The sequence below is a fragment of the Hylobates moloch genome, unplaced genomic scaffold (assembly GCF_009828535.3).
Source record: "Hylobates moloch isolate HMO894 unplaced genomic scaffold, HMol_V3 SCAFFOLD_1, whole genome shotgun sequence".
NCBI classification, from domain to species: Eukaryota; Metazoa; Chordata; class Mammalia; order Primates; family Hylobatidae; genus Hylobates; species Hylobates moloch.
In genome coordinates, this window is record NW_026652276.1 from 158,206,866 (window position 1) to 158,229,299 (window position 22,434).

Consider the following 22,434-nt stretch of genomic DNA (forward strand, 5'->3'; position numbering starts at 1 on the left):
AGACAAGAAAAATTTCCCAGGCACTGGATAGTCTTTGATAAACGATTAAAGTGGGAAGGCTAATTTGTCAACTCCTCTTACTACTTAGTAGCTTTCTACTTAAGTGATTAATATCCTTAAATTCCCCACTTGGGTCACCTGATCCAGGTTAGTCCTTACCTTAATAAAACTTCAAACTCCAAAATTATTTACCACAAACTCTTCTATAAACTAAAACTTCCTTTTCTATCACTGCATACTGCAATTGTTGTGTTTAGTAGATAAATATCCAGGAGGAATTGTTTTATGATGTAATATGTGCAATATAATATAAAGATGTGTTTATGGTTGAGGATAATCCAAATGTATAAATAGCAGAACTGTGAGCAGATGAAAAGTTCAGTAAGGACACTGCCCTAAACTCCGTATTACATGTTCTACTTTGAAAAAGGAGTGTCTTCTAGGGGAAGTACTCTGGAGATTAGCTTTTCCTGTCCTCTTCTGATCCCTAACTTCCTCTAAAGGGCTCCAAATAGATTTGCAGTGGCTATAAACTCATGACATAATATTTACAACCCTTTAGGATATGGTCTCAATCTAATGCCCAACTATTTTGCATTAAAAATATATTACTGAAAAGACTATTTTCTTTACTGAATTGCCTTTGCTGCATTGTCAAATATCAGTTAACTATACTTACGTGGGTCTATTTCTGGGCTCTCTATTCTGTTTCATTGACCTATTTGTCTATTCTTTTACAAATACAACACTGTCTTGATTACTGTAGCTTTATAGTAAGTTTTAAAGTTGGGTATTGTCAGTTCTCTGACTTTATTCTCCTTTAATATTATGTTGGCTATTCTGGGTTTTCTACCTTTCCATATAAACTTGAGAATCAGTTTGTCAAAATCCACAAAATAACTTGCTGAGAGTTTGATTGGGATTGCACTGAATCTACAGTTTAAGTTGAAAAGAACTGACATCTTGAGAATATTGATTTCTCCTGTCCATGAACATGGAATAGCTTTCTATTTATTTAGTTCTTTTTTTCTTTTATTAGAATTTTGTACTTTCTCTCATACAGGTTTTGTGTATATTTTGTTATATTCATACCTAAGAATTTCATGGGTTTTCTGGTGCCAAATCAAATGGTATTATGTTTTAAATTTCAGACTTGAATAAACATTTCTCCAAAGAACAGATAAACATCATCAATAGGTATGTGAAAAGGTGCTCAACATCACCAATCATCAGGGAGATGCAAATCCAAACCACTATGAGATACCATCTCATACTCATTAGGATGGCTAATTATCAAAAAGTCAAAAGATAACAAATGTTGGTGAGGGGGTGGAGAAAAGGGGAACTCATGTACACTGTTAGTAGGAATGTAAGTTGGTATTACCATTATACCATTACAAAAAAACACTATAAAGGTTTCTAAATAAATTAAAAATAGAACAACCATATGACCCAGAATCCCTCTTCTAGGAATATACTCAAAGGAAATGAAATCATCACCTCATAAAGATACTTGCACTCTCGCGTTCACTGCAGCATTATTCACAATAGCCAAGATACAAAAACAACCTAACCACCCATTAACAGACAAATGGGTAAAGAAATTGTGGTATATAAATGGGATGTTATTTGTCCCTAAAAAAGAATGAGATCTTGCCATCTGCCACAACATGGATGGACCTGGAGGACACAAGACTAAGTGAAACAAGCCAGGCACAAAAAGAAAAATATTAAATGGTCTCACTTTTACGTGGAATCTGAAAAAAAAAAAGAAATCTCAATTATACAGAGAGAACAGAACACTGGTTATCAATGAGAAGAAAATGGGCAAGCAGAGGTCAGAGGATGTAAAGCAGCAGAAATATAAGATGAAAAAGGTCTAGAGATAAAATATACAACATGAGGGCTACAGGTATACAATTGTACTGTATTTGGAATTCATGCAAAATGAGTAGACTTTAGCTATTCTTGCCAAAACCTTCCCTCCCAAAAAAAGGTAATTATGTGACATAATGGATATGCTAACTTGAACTATAGTAACCTTTTACCATATATATGTATCCCAGAACACCATGTTGTATACCTTAAATATACACAATAAAAAATTTTTAAAAAGAACCCAAAAAACCCAACAAGAAAAAATTCCAGTAGTCTACTGCTGTAACATAAGAAAGCAACTGGCTTTTGAATATTAACAAATAGTGCTGGACCATATGGACCTCCAAATGTCAAAAAGAAAGAATGAGAGAGAGAGAGAGAGAATGTAGGCACATGTCTAACACCTTTCACAAAAATTAACTCACAATGAATCACAGACATAAACGTAAAATGCAAAACTATAAAACTCCCAGAAGATAACACAGTAGAAAATCTAGGTGACCACAAATTTGATGATATAATACCAAAAATATAATCCATAAGAGAAAAAAATTAAGCTGGACTTCATTAACATTAAAAACTTCTACTCTGCAAAAAACAGTGATAATATTTGGCAAATTGGAGAAAATATTTGCAAAACACATATCTGATAAAGGACTGGCATTCAAAATATACAAATAACTCTTTAAAATTAAACAATAATTTTATAACCCAATTTAAAAAACAGGCAAAAGATCTGAATGGATATCTCATAAAAGATATACATATGGCAAATAAGCATATGAAAAGATGCTCAACACTACATGTCCTTATGAAATTGCAAATGAAAACTACTTCCCACATGTTAGAATGGCTAAAATCTAAAACACTGACAGCACCAACGCTGGCAAAGATATGGAACAACAACTCTCATTTGTTGTGGGATGAAATGCAAAATGGTACTGCCATTTTGGAAGACGGTTTGGCAGCCAAACAGACTCTTACCATATGATCCCATAATGGAACTCATTGGTATCTCCTGACTAAGTTGACTGGTGCCCACTTAAAAACTTGTACCTGAATGTTTATAATAGCTTTATTCATAACTGCCAAAACTTGGAAACAAACAAGACTGTTGTGTACAAAACAAATTTTACACGTACTCTCTCTTACCTTTCATAGGAGCATATCCATACAAAAGAACATTACTCAGTGATTAAAAAAAAAAAGCTCTCCCACTGCACTCCAGCCTGGGCGACAGAGCGAGACTCCGTCTCAAAAAAAAAAAAAAAAAGCTCTCAAGCCATGAAAAAACATGACAAACCCCTAAATGCGTATTGCTTAGGGAAAGAAGCCAAATTGAACAGGCTGCATACTATATGACTCTAACTATATGACATTCAGAAAAGGCAAAACTATGGAGACAGCAAAAGGATCTGTGGTTGCCAGCAGTTTGATAGTAGAGAGGGAGTGGTGAATAGGCAGAGCACAGGAGATCTTTAGGGCAGTGAACTATTCTGAATAACACTGTAATGGTGGACATGTGTCATTATTACAACTATCAAAACCCACAGAATGTACCACACAAAAAATAAGTTCTAATGTAAACTACAAACTTTAGTTAATAATAATGTATCAATACTGGCTCATCAATTTTTAACAAATGTACCACATGAATGTAAGATGGTAACAGGGGAAACTAGGGGAAGGAGGAAGGGATGAGGGGGCATATGGGAAATCTGTAGTTTTAACTCCATTTTTCTATAAACCTAAAACTGCTCAAAAAGAAACAAAAAAATCAAAAATAACACCAAAAGGCTATTTAAAAAAAAGCAAAGAGAAAAAAAATCAAGAGAACATATTAGTAGCTATTACTACTATAATTACTACATTTCACACTATTATGCAGTTTCCCCCATATAAACTGTACATACGTTCTATCTGTCTCCAAGGATTTCCTTGAATCCTGGAATGAATCCCAGAAAGGCCTTGGAAGTATGGTAGCATATGGTGGTAGCATTATACTTACTGGCTTCTTAAAGTTAGGTTTGGCTGTGTCATCCAAGGAATGTGGCCTGGAGTGATATATATCAAATTCCAGATATGATTTTAAAAGCCAGTGTGACATTTGTGGTATTTCCTGCTACTATGCTGTGGATCACATATATTGAAATAAAACTTCCAACAGCTTGGGTCCCCAAGTGACTATAATGAGCAGAGCTGCTCTGTCAACCTGTACTGATATGTTATATGAATGAGAAATCAACTTATATTAATTGACTAAAAATTTAGGATTCTTTTTGTTTGCTGCATAACTTAGCATATCCTAATTAATACTTCTGTCAAATCCTACTAGCCTTTATAATTCTATTGAAATGTCGTATTTTTTGCCAATCTCTTTTTGCTCGGTGCTGAAAGCAATCTTCCTACTCTCAAAATTCCCACAGTACCTTACCTATACTTCGTAATGGCACTTAACACTTTAAATTTGATATCATAATTAAATGCATACATGCTTTATCTATCCTACTAGAATCTAAGTTTTTTAAGGGCAAGATTTATGTCTCATCTTACTACATCTGAAGCACCTAGTGAAGTATATGGCACACCTTCTGAATACTATACAGATTTTTATCCAATAAAAATGAGACTCCTATTGCTAATATATTGGAAGGTCCGTCAAGAGAAAGAAAATATCTTGGTAAATAAAAGGTTTAGTGTCTCTTAAATTTTGTGTAAAGGCAAACACACACACACACACACACACACACACAATAGGCATTTTCATTTGGATTAGTTTTATACCCTTTGACAATGCCAGTGTTCTTTTTTCTGAAGGAGACAACTTACTTTCCTTTTAATTTAAAATGTGTCTCTTCCAAAGAAATCTGTTAACAAGTACTATTAAATGTTAACAGAAATGCTGAGTGAACTAGATAAGAAAATAATCTAAGAAAGAATATGATTTTAAACTTGCTGAACAGGTATCTTCTTGGTCTTTTTTGCATATTTGGGTCATGGCTGCCAGAAATTTATGTTCCAAACACCATTTGTTGTTTCAATAAACAGCCTTGGGCCTCTAAGGCAAAAACTAGAACCTGCACCACCTCTACTGCCATTTGGCAAAATAAAAGTTTTAAAAATAATTTCAATAACAACTAATAGAAAATAGGCTAGCAGTGGAGAACTACCAGGAACAATCTTAAATCTATCTTAGAAAAAAAATATGCAACATTCAGGTTCCTTGCTTTAAGAAAGTATGACAGAAATATCCTCTGTTGTAAGGGAGTTTGTAATCTAGCTGGTAAAAATAACCCAGATATAAAAAGATCAACAGCAGGACAAAAAATGTCTACCAAATGTCAAATGAATAGTCTGGCAAAAAAAGTGCAAAAGAAATTGAATCTAGCCTAAGGATTGTAGGGAAACTAGAAAACTAGAATTTAAACTGGACATTTAATTAAGAAGAAAAAAAAACCTGATGATATATGAGGCTTTTTGCAAAAGAATAGTGAGAAAGAACGAGGGAGAGAGAAAGAGAGGGGGAGAGAGGAGGGAGAATGGGAGAGACGGAAGGAGAACAGGAGGAAGGCAGTGCGGGCGGGGGGAGAGAGAGAGAGACTGATTTACATCTAAAATACTAGCATGAGACTAGATTATATACGGCCTTGAATGTCAGGGATAAAACCCTGAGGTCTATCCTATAGTATAGACAATGGAAAGCACCTTACTTTTTTCTTGGATTTTCTGACCTGGAAATTTGAAAAGTGATCTTTCCAAAAGAGTGACTGGGAAAAAGTGTGTAGAATGGCTTAATGAGAACAGAAACAGTACTGAAGAGAAAGGAGATGTTTGGAATAAAGAACAGAGGAGGTAGTGGCACTTTTATTTTCTGAGACAGGAAATAGAATGAAGTAGGGAAAGTAACAAAGACTATTTTTAAGGCTGAGAGGAGAAAGATAAAAACATCACCCCCCTTTCCTCAGTGAAAATAAGAGACAAGATCATCTTGAAAAAGTAAGTGTGCTGGGAATAAAACTGAAGACTTGATATATGTGTCAAAGATTTGAAATAATTGCTGTAAGAAATCTGATAAGGAGCTCACAAAAGATAGCAATGAGGTCTGGTTTAAATTAAAAGGCATGAATTTGTAGTGAACTCAAGTCCATAAATTTCATGTTATTTCTGGCCAAAAAAGAAACAGTTGAGATAAACCAACACAGTGGATTTAGAGAAGTTGGGAAGTTACAATGGAGGACTCTAATGGTTTTAAAAAGTGCACATTAAAATGCCAAGTTACAACTTTAAAAAGGTGGAGGAGAGTAAATCGTGGCCTGGAGGTCTTGAGAGGAACTGGTATAAAGTGTTTGAAGAAGTGAAAGAAGTGATAATTATGAAAAAAAAATCATGATTTAAGTCATGGTGACAGGATATTTGATTTAGGACTCATGGGTGAGTGAAATTTTCTCTCTCAATCTCTCATAAATGGTCTAAGATATTCATTTTTAAAGATATGCACTGATAAAATACTTCAGAAAATATTTTCTTCAAAGTCTTACACAAAATTTCGTATGGTAACTCATTAAAGGAGAAGTCTGAAGAATGAGGAAAGGTGAAACTGGAGAGTAAGGATTTCTTTAGAAGAGGTACTTTAAAGGAAGTCCCTCTCAGAAGAGGAATTTTCTAAAAATTACTCAGAGAGTTTGTCCCCTGGGAGTTTGGAGGACAAGGACTAGGTGATGATACATGCCTGTCTGTCTGTAGTAGCAAAGCAAAGATGCATGGCTGCAGTGGGAATGGCTGTTCTTTCTGAGCTTGTTAAGGCAAGGGGTTGTGTGTTTCCCCTAGGACAAAATGTGGGCCCGTTAAAGAGCAAGACTCTAGAAAGGAATCTAGCCAAAGAGGACAGGGTTGGTGGGATGGGGATGATGCCAATCAGAAAAGAGATAAAAGGAACGTTAAGTTCTGAAAAGGAAGTCACGAGTAACCCACAGAAGGCATCGCTCATATCAAGGCACCTCTACACAGAAAAGCTCTAGCAATGAGTCAAAAAAAAAAAAAAGGGAGGGGCAAGAATCAAAATCTAGAATGCCCCACTTCCAAACTACAGGTTTCTCAGTTTAAAGGAGGTCTGAGCTGCTTGAGAATTGAAGCTTTTGACATTAAACTGGACTGGACTTTGATATTAAAAAAAAGACTATTAATACCTAAAGGTAACTGGAAAAGCTGTAAGATTTGTCTGAGAGTAACTGGGGGAAAAAGGAAGCTCCAACAGAGCATGTTTAAAGGCACTGGGATGGAAGGAATCGAGCTCATTTCTGTTTGTACCTTGTCTTGGAATCAAGAGCAAAATTTACTTAAATCACAATAAAAATGGAAGATTAGTCTGTTAAAAATAGCTCACTTGAGAATCCTCAAGGCATTTAATATGAAGAACAAATAAAACCACTTTTTTGTCTCTTTTTATACTGTTTAATTTGAAGAGTTTTTGTTTAATGATGTCAAATTCAGACTGTAGCTTTTTTTTTTTTTTTTCATCTTATTGCTATAAGGAGGTTAAAAAAAATACAGCTAACTGTATTTTACCCTATTAAGGACATTGCTATCTTAGGGAAGCTTTTTATTGATAAAGGAACATAAACATACTTGACAAATATATTGTCATGTTTCCAAATACTGCTTGGAAATGTGAAGGAGAAAGGAAGGAGTAGACAGGAAGAGAAAAGTTAGGGATTTTGAAACAGCTAAATAACGAAGAAAGAAAGTTTATTTCACTGCAAAAATTAGATTCATATGTAGTAGATTTGAGAATACTAAAAAATAAAGATTAAGATTGTACTTAATAGAGTCTTTATGCTGTAAATAGGTTAAAGCTTCAACATTGTCACAAGGAAAGGTAAAGAAATATCTATCCTTTATAGCACTTAGCCTGCTTATAAAAGAGTAAATAATGTATCCTAAAAATACGTACTTCATTCACACTCTGAAAACTGTTCTAAGTGGTAAAAATTAATAATTAGGCAAATGACTGGATACTAGGATAAATTTTAAATTGAGTCATTAAGATGATTTGCTGTTGGTTGTTGAAATTGCTGCATTAAAATAAAGACATAATGCTGAAATACCTTATACTCATTACTTGCATTAAGCTACCAATACATCTGTGCTTTGGAAAAATGATTTACAAATAACTAATCATCTAAATTTTGAAATCTGATTTTAGAAACAGAATATAAAGAATACTATTGGTCTTTAAAAATTGAGAGAATGGTCCAACCCTCAAGAACACCATAGTGAACATATTGCTGACAAAAGTGCTTTGATATTGCTTAAACTTTTCAAAGTGATTCTTAAAATGTTAACCTCTATAAGCATACTTTAAAGAGTTTTCAAACCAGTGAAGCACATAATAATTTGCAGCCATTATTGAAGGTACATTTAACAAAAAACCGACTGAACTTCAATGAAGGTATAACACTACAACATAAACCTTTAAGAAACCTTCAGAGAAAATATTAAAATAGGTTGTATCTTAGGTGACCAGAGATTAGATTTAACATATGAATATAGTCCAGAGGAAAAAAAGAGAACAATATATTAAACCTAAAACCACTTGTAAAAGTCTGAAATCACAAAAAGAGGTGGCAGAGCTAGGTTACAGGTGGAAATATAGTAGAATAAAAACAGTTACATACAAACCTTTATCTGTCAATGAGGCAGGAACCATTTCTAAACCTTTTATAGGTGAGGTAATAATTTTGTACTCCTTGTTTAATAATCAAAAGAATTAACAAAAGAACTGTCAGCAAAAGAATTAACACAAATGAGTGTAAACTGAATTGTATTTATACTTAATACACTTGTAAGCAAGTATTCTTTTGAAAAAGAGAAACTTGTACTGCAAAAGAATGCTGATACTAGGATAAAAAAATACAAAAACTGCCAGTGTACACAAAGTATAATAGCTGACACTACACAAATGAGAATATTCTTAAACTATCTTTGCAAAGGGATTGAGTGTGGCTGACTGTACTTTTCACAGTACAGGTTTTCAAACTTCACAACTCATGACAAACATTAAAAACTAAGATTTGACTCAGCTAAAATACAGTGCTTAGTGTCTAATAAAAAAAAAACACCTTTAGATCCCTTTCCTTTACTTCCCTCCAAGTTCAATAGATTAGTTTCTGCTGTGTCTACATAAATCATCCATATAGTCAAATTGTACCTCCCCTAACACAGATCTTATTTAATTGAATTTCATGAAGAAAGGGCCCTGAGGAGTTGAGTTATGTCATCTTCCACATTCATCTTCCCATACCATACCATAGCACCATCTTTAATCAACTTGTTTTAAAATATCTTTGTGTTTTATTCCCCTATCCATTAGAAAGACAAAAGCAGATCCCACTTAATAATATTTTTCCCTTTCCAATTAGAAGTCATGTTTATTTATAATAGAAAAATTATCTGAGTTTTACATGATGAAAATCTAAAATGGCTTTAGGACAAAATCTAATTTGAGAATCTCTTACAATAAGAAATAGAAAATACTTATTTTAATATATAAAATCTAGTTTCTAAAACACAGGCTCTAGAGTCAGGGAGATCTGGGCTTGAATCACTGTTATATCACTTATTAGCTGTGTAATCCTTAACTTCTCTGAATCTCATTTCTTTCTTTCATCTGCAGAAAGGAGATAAAAAAAACAATAACCGCCTTAAAAGTTGTGGTGAGGATTAAATAGAATTATACATTTTAAATGCTTAGATAATGCCAGGCACATAGTGGTGCTCAACAAAATGTTAACTTCTATTATTATTATTAGTATGGTACTTTCTTATTTTAAAAATGTTTATGTTGCTTGATCTAGTCATTACATTGAAAGCATATTTGTATAAAAAATTGTACAGTACTTAAAAATAGATTATGTAAGAGTATTTAACAATATGGTAAATTGCCATACATACAATTATATTTTTTAAATACCATTATATAACAGAAAGTATGATATAACTGTAATTTTTTTTAAAGTAGGTTGTAGTAGGACATACTACCAAAACATGAGCAGAAATGTAGTATCTTTAGGTGCTAAATTGCAGATAATTTAAAATACTTTTCTTCTTTATGTTTAAAATTTTTTTCCAATATTCAACAATGACCATTTACTACCTTCACAATATTTTTAAAACCCCGAAGTGTATTTTTTTTTCCTGATACCAACTTTCTTCAGAAAAGTGGAGTTAGAATAAAGAAAAGGAAAAAGGAGAAAAACAGTGAGAGAGGCATGTATTTTTTAAAAGCAATATTTTATATAAAGGATATCAATTTTACTATATTAAACAAAATTCCTATTTTGAATTATTACTTTCTAGATTTTTTTTTTTTTTTTTTTTTTTTGAGATAGAGTCTTGCTCTGTCACCCAGGGTGGAGTGTAGTGGCACGATCTCGGCTCACTGCAACTTCCACCTCCTGGGTTCAAGCGATTCACCCAGGCTGGAGTGTAGTGGCACGATCTCTGCTCATTCCAGCCTCCGCTTCCTGGGTTCAAGCGATTCACCCAGGCTGGAGTGTAGTGGTGTGATCTCGGCTCACTGCAACCTCTGCCTCCTGGGTTCAAGTGATTCTCCTGTCTCAGCCTCCCGAGTAGGTGGGACTAAAGGTGCGCACCACCGCGTCCAGCTAATTTTTGTATTTTTAGTAGAGATGGGGTTTCACCATACTGACTAAGCTGGTCTCGAACTCCTGACCTCGTGATCCACCTGCCTCGGCCTCCCAAAGCACTGGGAATACAGGCGTAAGCCACTGCACCCAGCCAACTCTCTAGCTTTAAAGTTAATCAAAATTCAAGAGTCCAACACTTTAATTATAGCATATTTAATCATATCTTCAGAATAATGTTTAATTTGAAGATCAAATTAATATACATTTGCCTACTTAAGTAAATGTCATTTAAACTACTTAGTAAAAGGAGACTATAAGAGGAAACGGCCAATTAAACCATATATGTAAATTTATTGCTATATTGTCTTAATTACTAGACAAAAGGATATTTTAAAAGGCAAAAAGTCCCTCTTGAGGGACATTAACTCAGAGAAAGTAGATGGATCACTTAAATCCTAAATCCCAAGATTTCCTTTTGCAAAATGGGTGTGGTATTGAGCTTTGGGTATAGATGCTATCAACTGCAGTGAGAAAAAAAGACTGTGAAACCAACCTAGAGAAGCCTATCAAAAAAACCAAAGAAATGGTCCGCTAAGAAAAGGGGAACGCAGGAGAGAAGAAGTTCACTGAAGGCAAGAAAGAAGTATTTTTAAAAGGAGGAAATTACCAACAAGGTGGATGAAACATGACAGAGAATAACAGAGGAAGATTCTTGATTTTGACAAACTGAATTCACAGCTCAGAGAAGGTCCTGGACATGCAGCTGGGCAATTTCAGAACTTGGAAAAGAGAAAGGGAATATGTTTTATTGGTGACCAAGAAAACACTACTGAAGCTACTACTGATTTAATATACAGCAGGACTGGACTAAGCTGGAACTATAGGGCAGTGGAAGGACCATGTTGACCATACTCTTATAATTTGCCTTGTTAATGGCATTTTGCCAACGAAAAACATGTTAACAACAGCATTTCTGATATTCCCGAAAAAGATAATTCAATTTTTAAAGTAACATGAAGGGAAACAAATAAAGAAACATATGATATGATTAAGGAAGTATATCATTAATGGTTCCCTCTACTGGGAATCAGGACAGCGGGGGGTAGAAAGGGAAATAATTGTAGGGCATAAAGATAGGGTTCTGAAGAATTTATATGTATGAATCACTACCCTTTGACACACACACACACACACACACACACACACACATATATATATTTAAAGTACAATCAGTAATCTCCCCTTAACTGTGGTTTCACTTTCCCAGGTTTCAGTTACCCATGGTAAACTGTGATCTGGAAATATTAAATAAAAAATTCCAGAAATACCATGGAATACTACGCAGCCATAAAAAAGAATGAGTTCATGTCCTTTGCAGGGACATGGATGAAGCTGGAAGCCATCATTCTCAGCAGACTCACACAGAAACAGAAAACCAAACACCCCATGTTCCCACTCATAAGTGAGAGTGGAACAATGAGAACACATGGACACTGGGAGAGAAGCAACACACACCGAGGCCTGTCCGGGGGTGGGGCAAGGGGAGGAAGTGCATTAGGACAAATACCTAATGCATGCAGGGCTTAAAACCCCTGACGGGTTGACAGGTGCAGCAAATCACCATGGCACACGTATACCTATGGAACAAACCTGCACATTCTGGACATGTACCCCAGAACTTACAGAAAAAAAAAAAAATTCCAGAAATAAACAGTTTGGAAGTTTTAAATTGCATACCATTCTGAACAGCATGATGAAATCTCACGTTGTCCCACTTGGGACATGAATCATCCCTTTGCCCAGAATATGTCCACACTGTATGTGCTACCTGCTCGTTAGTCACTTAGCTGTCTCAGTGAATAGATCGACCATCACAGTATTGCAGGGCTTGTGTTCAAGTAACCCTTATTTTACTTAATAACAACCCCGAAGTGCAAGAGTAGTGATGCTAACAATTTTGATATGCCAAAGAGAAGTCATAAGATATTTCCTTTCACTGAAAAGACATGTCTAGGAAAAAAATAACTGGTTTAAGGCATCTTCTTGGAACATATCCCCTGCAATTAAGTAGGCGGTGGGTAGAGGCTACTGTACTGAGAGTCTACCTTTCTAAAAGAAAAGAATTAGTAGCATCGGAGAATTAGTACACATTTCCTTACTTAAGTGTAAGGTTTTCTTTTGCATAAACGCTGTAAGGCATATTGATGGCACATAATCATGCTCTGAAATTCTAAATGTGTTTATACAATATGTTCTAAAAGTTAAAAACCTTAAATTCCAGACTCGACAAGGAATGTGAAAGTGCTAGCCCAGATTTTCCAACATATCCATCCTTAAAAGATTCCACATGTATATAATAAAAAGGGTGTGTTGCTGATATTTACCTGTTAAAAAGTCATTCTTTAGGGTTGATGAAACTTTTGTTATCAGAAACTGCATACACCTTGACAAAGTGGACTTATAAATTGTCTTACAACTGTCTTCAGTGGTTTGTTACATTTACATTTTACTTTATTTACTTTGTATTTTCATTTCATTTTCAAGTTTACAGTTTTAATGACCTTGACAAAGAAAAAAATATACCTTTATAGTCTAAGAAAAATTTCTTGGATTATTTCTTCACTTGTTACTAAAATATGTCTTCAGTTAAAAACAAGTTTCCATATGAGTTAGATCTTTTCCTATTATTCATACCAGGCAGAGTCAGTGCCTTAAATATGGCTTAAACAAAACAAACCTTTTGTTTCTAAATATCATTCTCTCTACTTATAAAATAAATATATTAGTGCATGATTCAGAGGACAATTCTATATTTAAAGTGAAATATGAATTATCATCAATATTAAAAGTACTAACTATAGTACATTTAGAAAATCTGATAGGATAGCATATACTTTAAAAAATTTAGAGAGCCATGAATGCCATGGTTTAAAAATACATTAATTATAAAGATAGCTTTCATTGCCTCTTAACTCTACCAAGAAATTACAACAAATGGACTTTTTTCTGCACGAAAAAGTTAGACATGGCCTTCCTCTGTTTAGTGTGAAACTCTGAGACAGGAAAGATTTTCATTGATGTGTGTGAAGGCAGAAAATGAAACAGAAAATTACTCTTCAGGTTACTTTTAAAAAACATTTCTTAATGTTTGAAAATCAGAATATTATCACTAATTTTGAACTTTTCTCTCTGTGCCTAAAATGCTTGTCACTTACTGAGCACCTCTATACTTCCCAGTATTGCCATTCAACCTTCTACAAATGAGCAACCTAAAGCTTAGGTGAAACAATTTGCTGAAGTTCACAAGTACTATAAATAGTTAAGACTTGAGCCCAGTTTGTTTCTTTTCAAAGCTCAGAAAAACGCTTACATCTACACCAAATTGCATACTTAACTTTCTATATAATTTAAATTACGCTATCTTCCTACTATACGACGCATCCAATTATAAGAACACCAATTCAATGGCAATTTTTTTGGGAAAAATAACTATTATCACTTAAAGATAAAAACTGCTTATAGATAAACAATCTAATTTCAGAAACGTCAAAAATGAATATATTAAAAGGCAAATAACATGGCATGATGCACTTTATGTTTCTAACCTCTAATTTACAACTTCTTATCACACCTAGGAAAGATTCCATCAGAAAATCAAAATTAGAATGCTTAACTGTATTTGATTTCAAAGAACTCAATTCCATTAACTGCCAGAGTTCATTCTTTGAATTTTCTTGGCTTAGATTTGAAGGTTTTCTTGAAGAAGTCTCTTAGTCATAAGCAAAAGAGCACTTCTTAAACCACAATATGTAGGTTGGAAACAACATTTTTTAACAGGTAATTTTATAAAATTATGAACTAATTAAAATGTTTAATAAATTAGAGGAACCAAATTACTCCCATTATATCTACATCTACAATGCATGCAATCTCACTTTGTTTTTTTGAAGCCAGGATTTAAGCCTTTTCTATTATTTAGGCGATATTTTCACAATTGTGAGAATAGACTAGTTTAATTCCACTAGGACTATCTTTTCACAATGAACATGTCTCTCACACTCACACTACAAATAAAAACTGGAATAAAAATTTACATAATTAATATATTCCACACCACTTCTGAATTTTATAACAGTATGATCTATGATATATTGGTTGATTATATAACCTAATTTTAGTATTTCAAATGCTGGGTTAATAAGGTAAAAATACTTTTATTAACTTTTGTAAAGCTGTAATAAAATGTCCTTTATCTTAACTCTCAGCATTTTAGTAGCTGAAATAATGAAATAACAAAAAATAAAAACACACAAAAAAATTTTAAACTAAAGGACAGTATGAGGTTTGTGACTTTTAAAAGACATTTATATGTATGGCACCCTACTGTACTTTGATTAATTATCTCAGCTATGATTTAGTTTCTCATCACATATGGTATTCCACAGCATGCTATGTAAATGCACAAGGCCACATGCCACTTAGAAAATGGCTTAGTTTTTCAAGTTTGTAGTAAGCATAATTTAGAAAGTGGCTTAGTTTTTCAATTTTGTAAATTATTAATTTAGAGAAAGATGGTCTATTTTTAGATGTTCTAACCATTTTCCTTTCTCTGTGAACTTGATATTTAAATATATCAAAATATGTGCATCATAAACACTGACAAACTTATCTTAATAAATCATATTTTCAAAATGATTCTTAAGGAATAATTTACTGAAGTATATATGTTTAATATATATTATATGATTCCCATGAAAACTACCTTAGGTTATAGAACTAAACAGATCAATACTGATTCCAATTCTATTAATACTATTAAGAATGACTAGTAAACAATCTATGTTTTACTGAAAATGATTACTTGATAAAAACATTGTCTAGAAATAGGTTTCAGAAAACACGTCTAGGACAATCAAGTATTAATAAAACCACCTACTTGACCAGGCAATAATGATGACTAATAAGTTCAATTCAGGATATAAATGTTCAGTATGAACAATAAAACACTCTTTTTTTTTTTTTAAAGCAAAGTACCAACTATAATTAGTGGGATTGTTAAGCAAATAATTATTAATAGTCCCAAAGTACAGCACTCAATGAGAAACTAAGGGATTAAAAGACATTTATACAAACAATTTCACTTGCCAAGGAACATGCTAGAAGCAATTAGCAACTGCCTGAACTTAGTCGAGGACCTGTTCTACAGTAGAGGATCAACTGGAAATCTGTGGGCTTTATCCCACCCACCAGGAAAGAGGAAATCTAAAGTTTAATACAAAACTAAAATCATCTTTGAGGATAACCACATACCACAGTTTTAATTCTCAGACTTTTAAAACACTGCAGATTTGTTCTATTTAATTCTAATATAGGACACAATAGAAACAACTTTTTTTTCCAGACTTTTTACATATCTGTATTAGTAAAAAAGCAAATCAAAACTCAGTAAAGCTCCATGAAGCACATTTTTCCAAGCTTTTGTAAGCTTGTCCCACAAACGCTAGAAGAGTACTGAATTTAGACAGCTGAGTGGTATACATCTTACCTAAAAATGATTTCTCTGTCAGCCATGTAAAATCCAGAAACTTAGAATTCAATCTAATGTCAGATAAAATCCCAGAGGTCAAATGAATAGTTAAAATATTAAAAAATCCCTTTTTTATGCGTCAGTTATATTATAAGCTTCAAATTTTAGAGAACTTTAAAGGATAATTCATTTTAATTTTATATTTTTCATAAATCTTCTCAATGCATAAAATTCAGACATTCAATTTCCAATATTACCAAGTTCAATTAAATGTACTTGTTTAATGTATTGTGACAAGATACTCCTGAAGAGATTGTTCTGTTCTTAAAGAGACAAAATTCTCAATGACTGTTTTACTTGAAAATATATATTTATACATGTTGTTTTGACATAATTATAGAATTTATTTCAATGCAGAAAAGATAAAAAATAAAACCAAAATTAAAAATATCATATGTCCTCTACTTAAAGATTTTTAATACAAATGATTATTGAGAAATATCATTTGCCTTAGCTAGTCTGTCACGCATTTGTAGTTCTAGAAAATCTCCCATAAGGACTTGGATGAAATTCCTATGCGTATGAATTCACAAATTATTAATACTCAAAAAATATATACTACAAAGATCCAATAAGAGTGAACCAAATAGAAGTCTCCAAGCTAAGACAGTTCATCTTGTAGTAGTCAGATAATGACCTGTCATGTATACTCCATGGCTTCTCACAAAACATAGCTTTAAACAAAGATGAAAAGCTACAATAGTAACTGACATAGTCACGGTAAAGTACATGATGGATATTTAAATCCTCAGTGGCATCTGTGAATACATATGACCTGGAGGAAGCATTTTTAAAAGAAATATTTATACATGTTCATTTAACCATATTAAGACAAGTTATCGGCATTTTAAGTGTTTCAGCAGATACAAGTTGTTGAGATCTTTATCAAGAATATCCTGGAAAAGACTGAAGCATGAACTATGTCCTATTTTTTAAATTACAATACTAAGTCTACTTTATATCTTATATGGCAATATACAATATAATATTAAAATGTCAATTTGTTGACATTTGACTTGGGTTATACACATTGTGTATTTGTCTTAAAATTCCAAAAAGTTAATTTTTAGCTTCAAAACTTTGTAAAAACTGAAGTTTTTAAAAACCAGGTATAACAGTAGTTCTTATTCCTAACTGCTCATAAAATCACCTGTGGAACTTGTAAAAAATACAAATGTCAGTCCTCATCCCTTCTCTCCTCTTCCTGAACAATTCAGTTTAAAAGTTATCAGATGATAAGCAAAGTAGGTATCCATGTGGTTAGGGGAAGAGGGTGATAAGAGATTGGTTTCATATCAGGAGAGTAATGATATAAGAGTATATATTAAGGAAAATGGGAGCCAGTTTTCAGTCAGAGAGTTATTTACAAAGGAGTTATTTACAAAGATGAAAAGGAAGAAAATTAGTTTTCAGTGTCTATGAAAACAAAAATATAGATGTAAGTGTGGCTGTGTATGAATACATATACCTACATCTAGTCCTTGGCTTTTTCTACTGAGAAGAACCAGGAAAAGCAATATCCCAGTAACAATGACCACACCAGATCTTGGTTTCTAACTATCATTTTCCACTAAAAGGAACCTGGGCTCCTTGGAGAAACAGCTGATTCCAGGAATGGAGATAGAGACAGTATAAGCTGAGCCTGGAAGACTTTCAGCAAGAAAGTACTTGAAGATTGGTGGAATCATGTCAAAAGGACATAGAAGGCAGCTTGAAGTGGCTTTCATTAGCCAAGTTTGTAGTAATTTGAAAATAAAAATAAATAATAACATTCAATATAATCCCACTGAATAAAACAGAAAATGAAGGTTTGATGAGGAATAGGATATTTTTACATAGTCTCAAGGTTCTTCCCCAGAAATCACTAATTAATTAGAAAACTGGCAGACGACTCCTAAGATAAAACATCATTATCTATAATTCAAATCAAAATTTTGTGTAGAATGCACACAGCACCACATCTGTGGTATTCTTATCAAAGATGCATAATGAATCTAAACCACAAGAAAATACTTGAAAAATGCACAGTGAAATACATTCTACAAAATAACTGCTCTGTAATTTTCTTTTCTTTTTTTTTTTTTTTTTTTTGAGACGGAGTCTCCCTCTGTCGCCCAGGCTGGAGTGCAGTGGCGCAATCTCGGCTCACTGCAAGCTCCGCCTCCCGGGTTCACTGCTCTGTAATTTTCAAAAGTCACAAGCTAATGAAAGTTAAGGAAAGACTAAGGAACTGTCCAGATTCAAGACAAAAGAAATATGAAAACTAAATGTAACCTGTGATTCTATACCGAATCCTTTTGCCATAAATGACCTTACTGGGATTAATAGCCAAACCTGAATGAAATCTGAGGATCAGACAGTAGTAATATACCAATGTTAATTTCCTAATCTGGCTGATTTTATTTTGGATATGAAGAAGAATGAAAAAACACTGACAGATTTCAAGCAGAGGTATGATAACTACATTTTCAGGAAGCTATTTTTGATGATGCATATCAATAGTAAAAACATTTTAAATATGCACCTCAACATAAATATGTATGTGTGAAGTTTTATGTACCTGTTCTATAGTACTAGCATATTTAAATCATGAAAATAGACTCAGACATGAAAATTAAAAAATGTTATATAGAATTAAGTTAATTTAATGAGTCATTTTGTATATCTACTGCGGTGCAAACACTTCATTTAGAGGCCTCTAGTAAGCAGAATGGTTAAAAAGGGGATAAGTCTGGCATACCTGTTTAGATAGCTTCTAAAACAGGAAGAACCATAACAGAATGAGAAGAAGCGAGGCACTAAATCAAGACACTAGTAGTGGAAAAAAGGAGCAAAGAGCAGACTGGAGAAATATTTAAAGAAGAAAACTTTTATAGGACTCAGGAAGTGATTTGCTATGTGAGATAAGGATGGGGAAGGCTTGAGGATGATTCCAGATATGTGACTTGGGTGAATGGATGGAAGAAGAAATGAAGGAAAAATAAGAGAAAAGTTGAGGTTAAGAGAGAAGAAAATACATTTATTTTCCAGGCATGTGGCATTTATTAACAACAGGATTTTCACAACACAGTAAAGAGCAAGGAAAAAAAGCCCTAATGCAGGGTGACAGGTAGCAATGAACTAGCTCCACTGAATATAAGCATAGTGCACTGTCTGGGTGGCTGCTGTCTTAGTCAATGGCTTTGAAGCATAGCCTATGGGAGAAGGTATGTTTTGTATACGAGTGTATGTGTCTCCATGTATTTGTATGTGTGTATATTTGTGCCTCCATGTATGTAAATACATGTGGATATGTTTGTGTCCATGTAACTGGCTATTTTTTATGAAACTCAAAATGACTACTTAAGTTTATGAAGAGTTGATGAGACAGAGAAAGTCTTATGCTATACTTCATGGGTTTGGGTAGAATAAACAGTCATTCTTCTACTTTTAGGTAAATTGTTATTAAATCAATATTATTAAAACTAAATATTTAGGTGTATTTCAGCTTTCATGTGCTAAAACAAAAAATTGTGAATTCAGATATGATGAATCTTATTAGACTCTTATGGAATTTCTATAAAAGTAATAGGCAGAGGTAAAGACCGAAATTTTTGCCCTCATACAACCCCATATCAAAAACTTGTTACTTGAAAGACAAAGCAATATATAAATAGCTGCTGACAGTATAAATAGCAGTATTTTAGAGTTTCCCTTGGTCCACAGAATTTAGACAAAATGTTAAAGTGCAATTCATTTTTCTAGCAAATATTCAACTATACACCCTTGCTTTGTATTACTTAAACTTCTAGGCAAAACAAATAGGGAGTCAAAATTTCAAATAAAAGTGAAGACTTGTTGGACTTAACAACATGACTACCGCAGAGAAAGAAGTTGGAGACATTTTACCATCTAAATTTATTTGCAATTGATTACTTCCTTTCTTATGGCAGTATTTCTCTTTTAGCTTTTCATTTCATTAAAATATATGAACACGGCAAATATGCCCAGTGCTACCTAGCAAATAATATTCCACCTAAGCAAATGTAGAAGAATAAAGGATAAGGCAAAGCATATGAACTTTCATTCTGGGTTTCTTTTAAGCCCTAAGATGTTACTAATTTTCTTGACTTGGATGATAATAATATACAGCTTTACGAATGTAAAAGCTTCTGCAGCATTCACTGAATTATAAAGCATGACATTATCTATCAATGCTTTCTTCTTAGGCTCTAATACTAGCAAACATCTTTCAGAAGAAAATGCAAACAGAAATTTACTACCACTGGTCATGAATGGAAGTCTTCCAAAGTAAGAAAAACCACTGATGCAGCACAAATATTCAAGGTAATCAATTAAGTCTCTGTAAGTTTCAGCTTAAATATTATATTAAATTTAATTTTTCATTGGAAAATAGTAGTATATTAATAGTCATATAAGTATAACGAAAATACAAATCCATTTCACTGTTGTTTCATTCCCTCACGGTAAACTGCTGTGACATTCCAATATTAGAAACCATATTTTATAAAATTTTGAAAATGTTAGTTGTTTATATTGGTATTCAACCACAGGTCAAACAGAGTACAGAAAATACAAAGCAAGTTTTGTAACAATGTGCCTTCCTAATGCATTTCCACTCAAAGTCCAAAGACCCATTCTGTGGTAGAGAAAAAAAACAAAACTAAAACCTTATCCAATGGCTACTGGCACCTATGGCATGTACAAAATGTATGCTATATTTCAAAAAAATCTGAAATATGCCCCCTTGCCTTTTCAATGTTCATTAACAACATTACTATATAACTTAACATTTAACATAATACTACATATTTATAGTATTACTGAGCCTTCTCAAAAGAATATATGCAAAAGGTATGTTTAAAAAAGGTGGGAAATCCTGTTTCAAAAATCGCTTGCCTAACTTGTTTGTTGGGGGTAGGAGAAAATCCCAAACAAAAAATGCACTTAAAAAAACTTATTAAAGAGACTCATAAGACAACTATTTAAACTCTATAGTGTTTCATTATTTTTACATTTAAATAAAATTTTGGGAATACATTTTTGAATTATGCAATAAAATCTTTAAAATTAAATATGTTCTCTCTTTAATCTAGGCCTTAATAAAATGCCTGGAAAATAATTCTTGCTACTATATAGTTTACAATTTTAGGTTAAAATGCTTGATTATTAAATAAAATATATGCAAATATTTTAATAATCCTCATACAAATATTTATAATTTTTTTTTTTGAGATGGAGTCTCGCCCTGTTGCCCAGGCTGGCATGCAATGGCGCAATCTCGGTTCACTGCAACCTCTGCCTCCCGGGTTCAAGTGATTCTCCTGCCTCAGCCTCCCAAGTAGCTGGGATTACAGGCACTCGCCACCATGTCCGGCTAATTTTTTGTATCTTTAGTAGAGACGGGGTTTCACCACGTTGGCCAGGCTGGTCTCAAACTCCTGACCTCATGATCCACCTCCCTCGACCTCCCAAAGTGCTGGGATTACAGGTGTGGGCCACCACACTTGGCAAAAAATATGTATAATTTTAAATAAATTCTGATATTTAAAAAAAGTTTAGTTTCTTTCTATAACCAAATGTCTTTTTGCAGTTTTTAATAAACTTTTGCAGAAGGCCTCTGTGGTAAGCTGAAGCAAATCATTTTAGTTAAGGATAAAATAATGTTTTTGATTACATGATCAATTTTAATTCACTCTAGGACCAAAAAAATCATTTAAGTAGCACTGAAGAAAGATGGCTGGATGTCCATAATACAGAAGACAGTTAATTTTCATCATCTTTTTTGAGAAAGAAAAATCTGATTAATCTACAGTTCACCAGAATGTCTTCATTCAAATGTATTCAGTATTTCTGCCAAATGAGTCACAACATTAGGAGTCTGGCTATTTACTTACTCACTTTAACGAACCACAAAATAAACTACGGATTACTATGATGTAAGTTTAGAATGTTAATATTAAAAAGATGTAATTTTCAAATTGATTTGGGGGTATAATCTATTAAACAACCTTATTAGAAATTTCATTCTTTCTACACAGCTAAAATAAATATCAGAAATAAGATTTAGGATATTAAAACTATTTTGTTTTTTTTTTAAGGGAACAGATGCTGTAAGATATTACAATATATTGCATTTTAAAATAAAACATCTATAAAATTCTATTTAATTGGTCATTCTGTTAGCTAACATAATTTATTATGACTCCGGGTGGAATTTTCCTGCCATTCTCAAGTATGTTAAGTTAGCAGAGAGTGATCTGTTTGGGCTTTTGGAGCACTATTTAATGTTACAATAATAGAGAATACATAAAACAACTAAAT

General features: G+C 33.1%; 1 protein-coding gene across 3 annotated transcripts in view; it reads right to left on the reverse strand.

The window, feature by feature from the left end:
* The window catches only part of PHF14 (PHD finger protein 14), a 203,959-nt gene that overhangs the window by 35,668 nt on the left and 145,857 nt on the right, over positions 1–22,434 (reverse strand). The window contains exon 19 of one of the 3 annotated variants that reach the window (XM_058446883.1): positions 9,460–9,544. The exons of the other annotated variants lie outside the window; for them this stretch is intronic. Coding sequence (XP_058302866.1) covers positions 9,512–9,544 — 33 coding nt within the window. The 3' untranslated portion in view covers positions 9,460–9,511. Of the gene's footprint in view, positions 1–9,459; positions 9,545–22,434 lie in introns of those variants that run through there. 3 annotated transcript variants of the gene reach the window in all.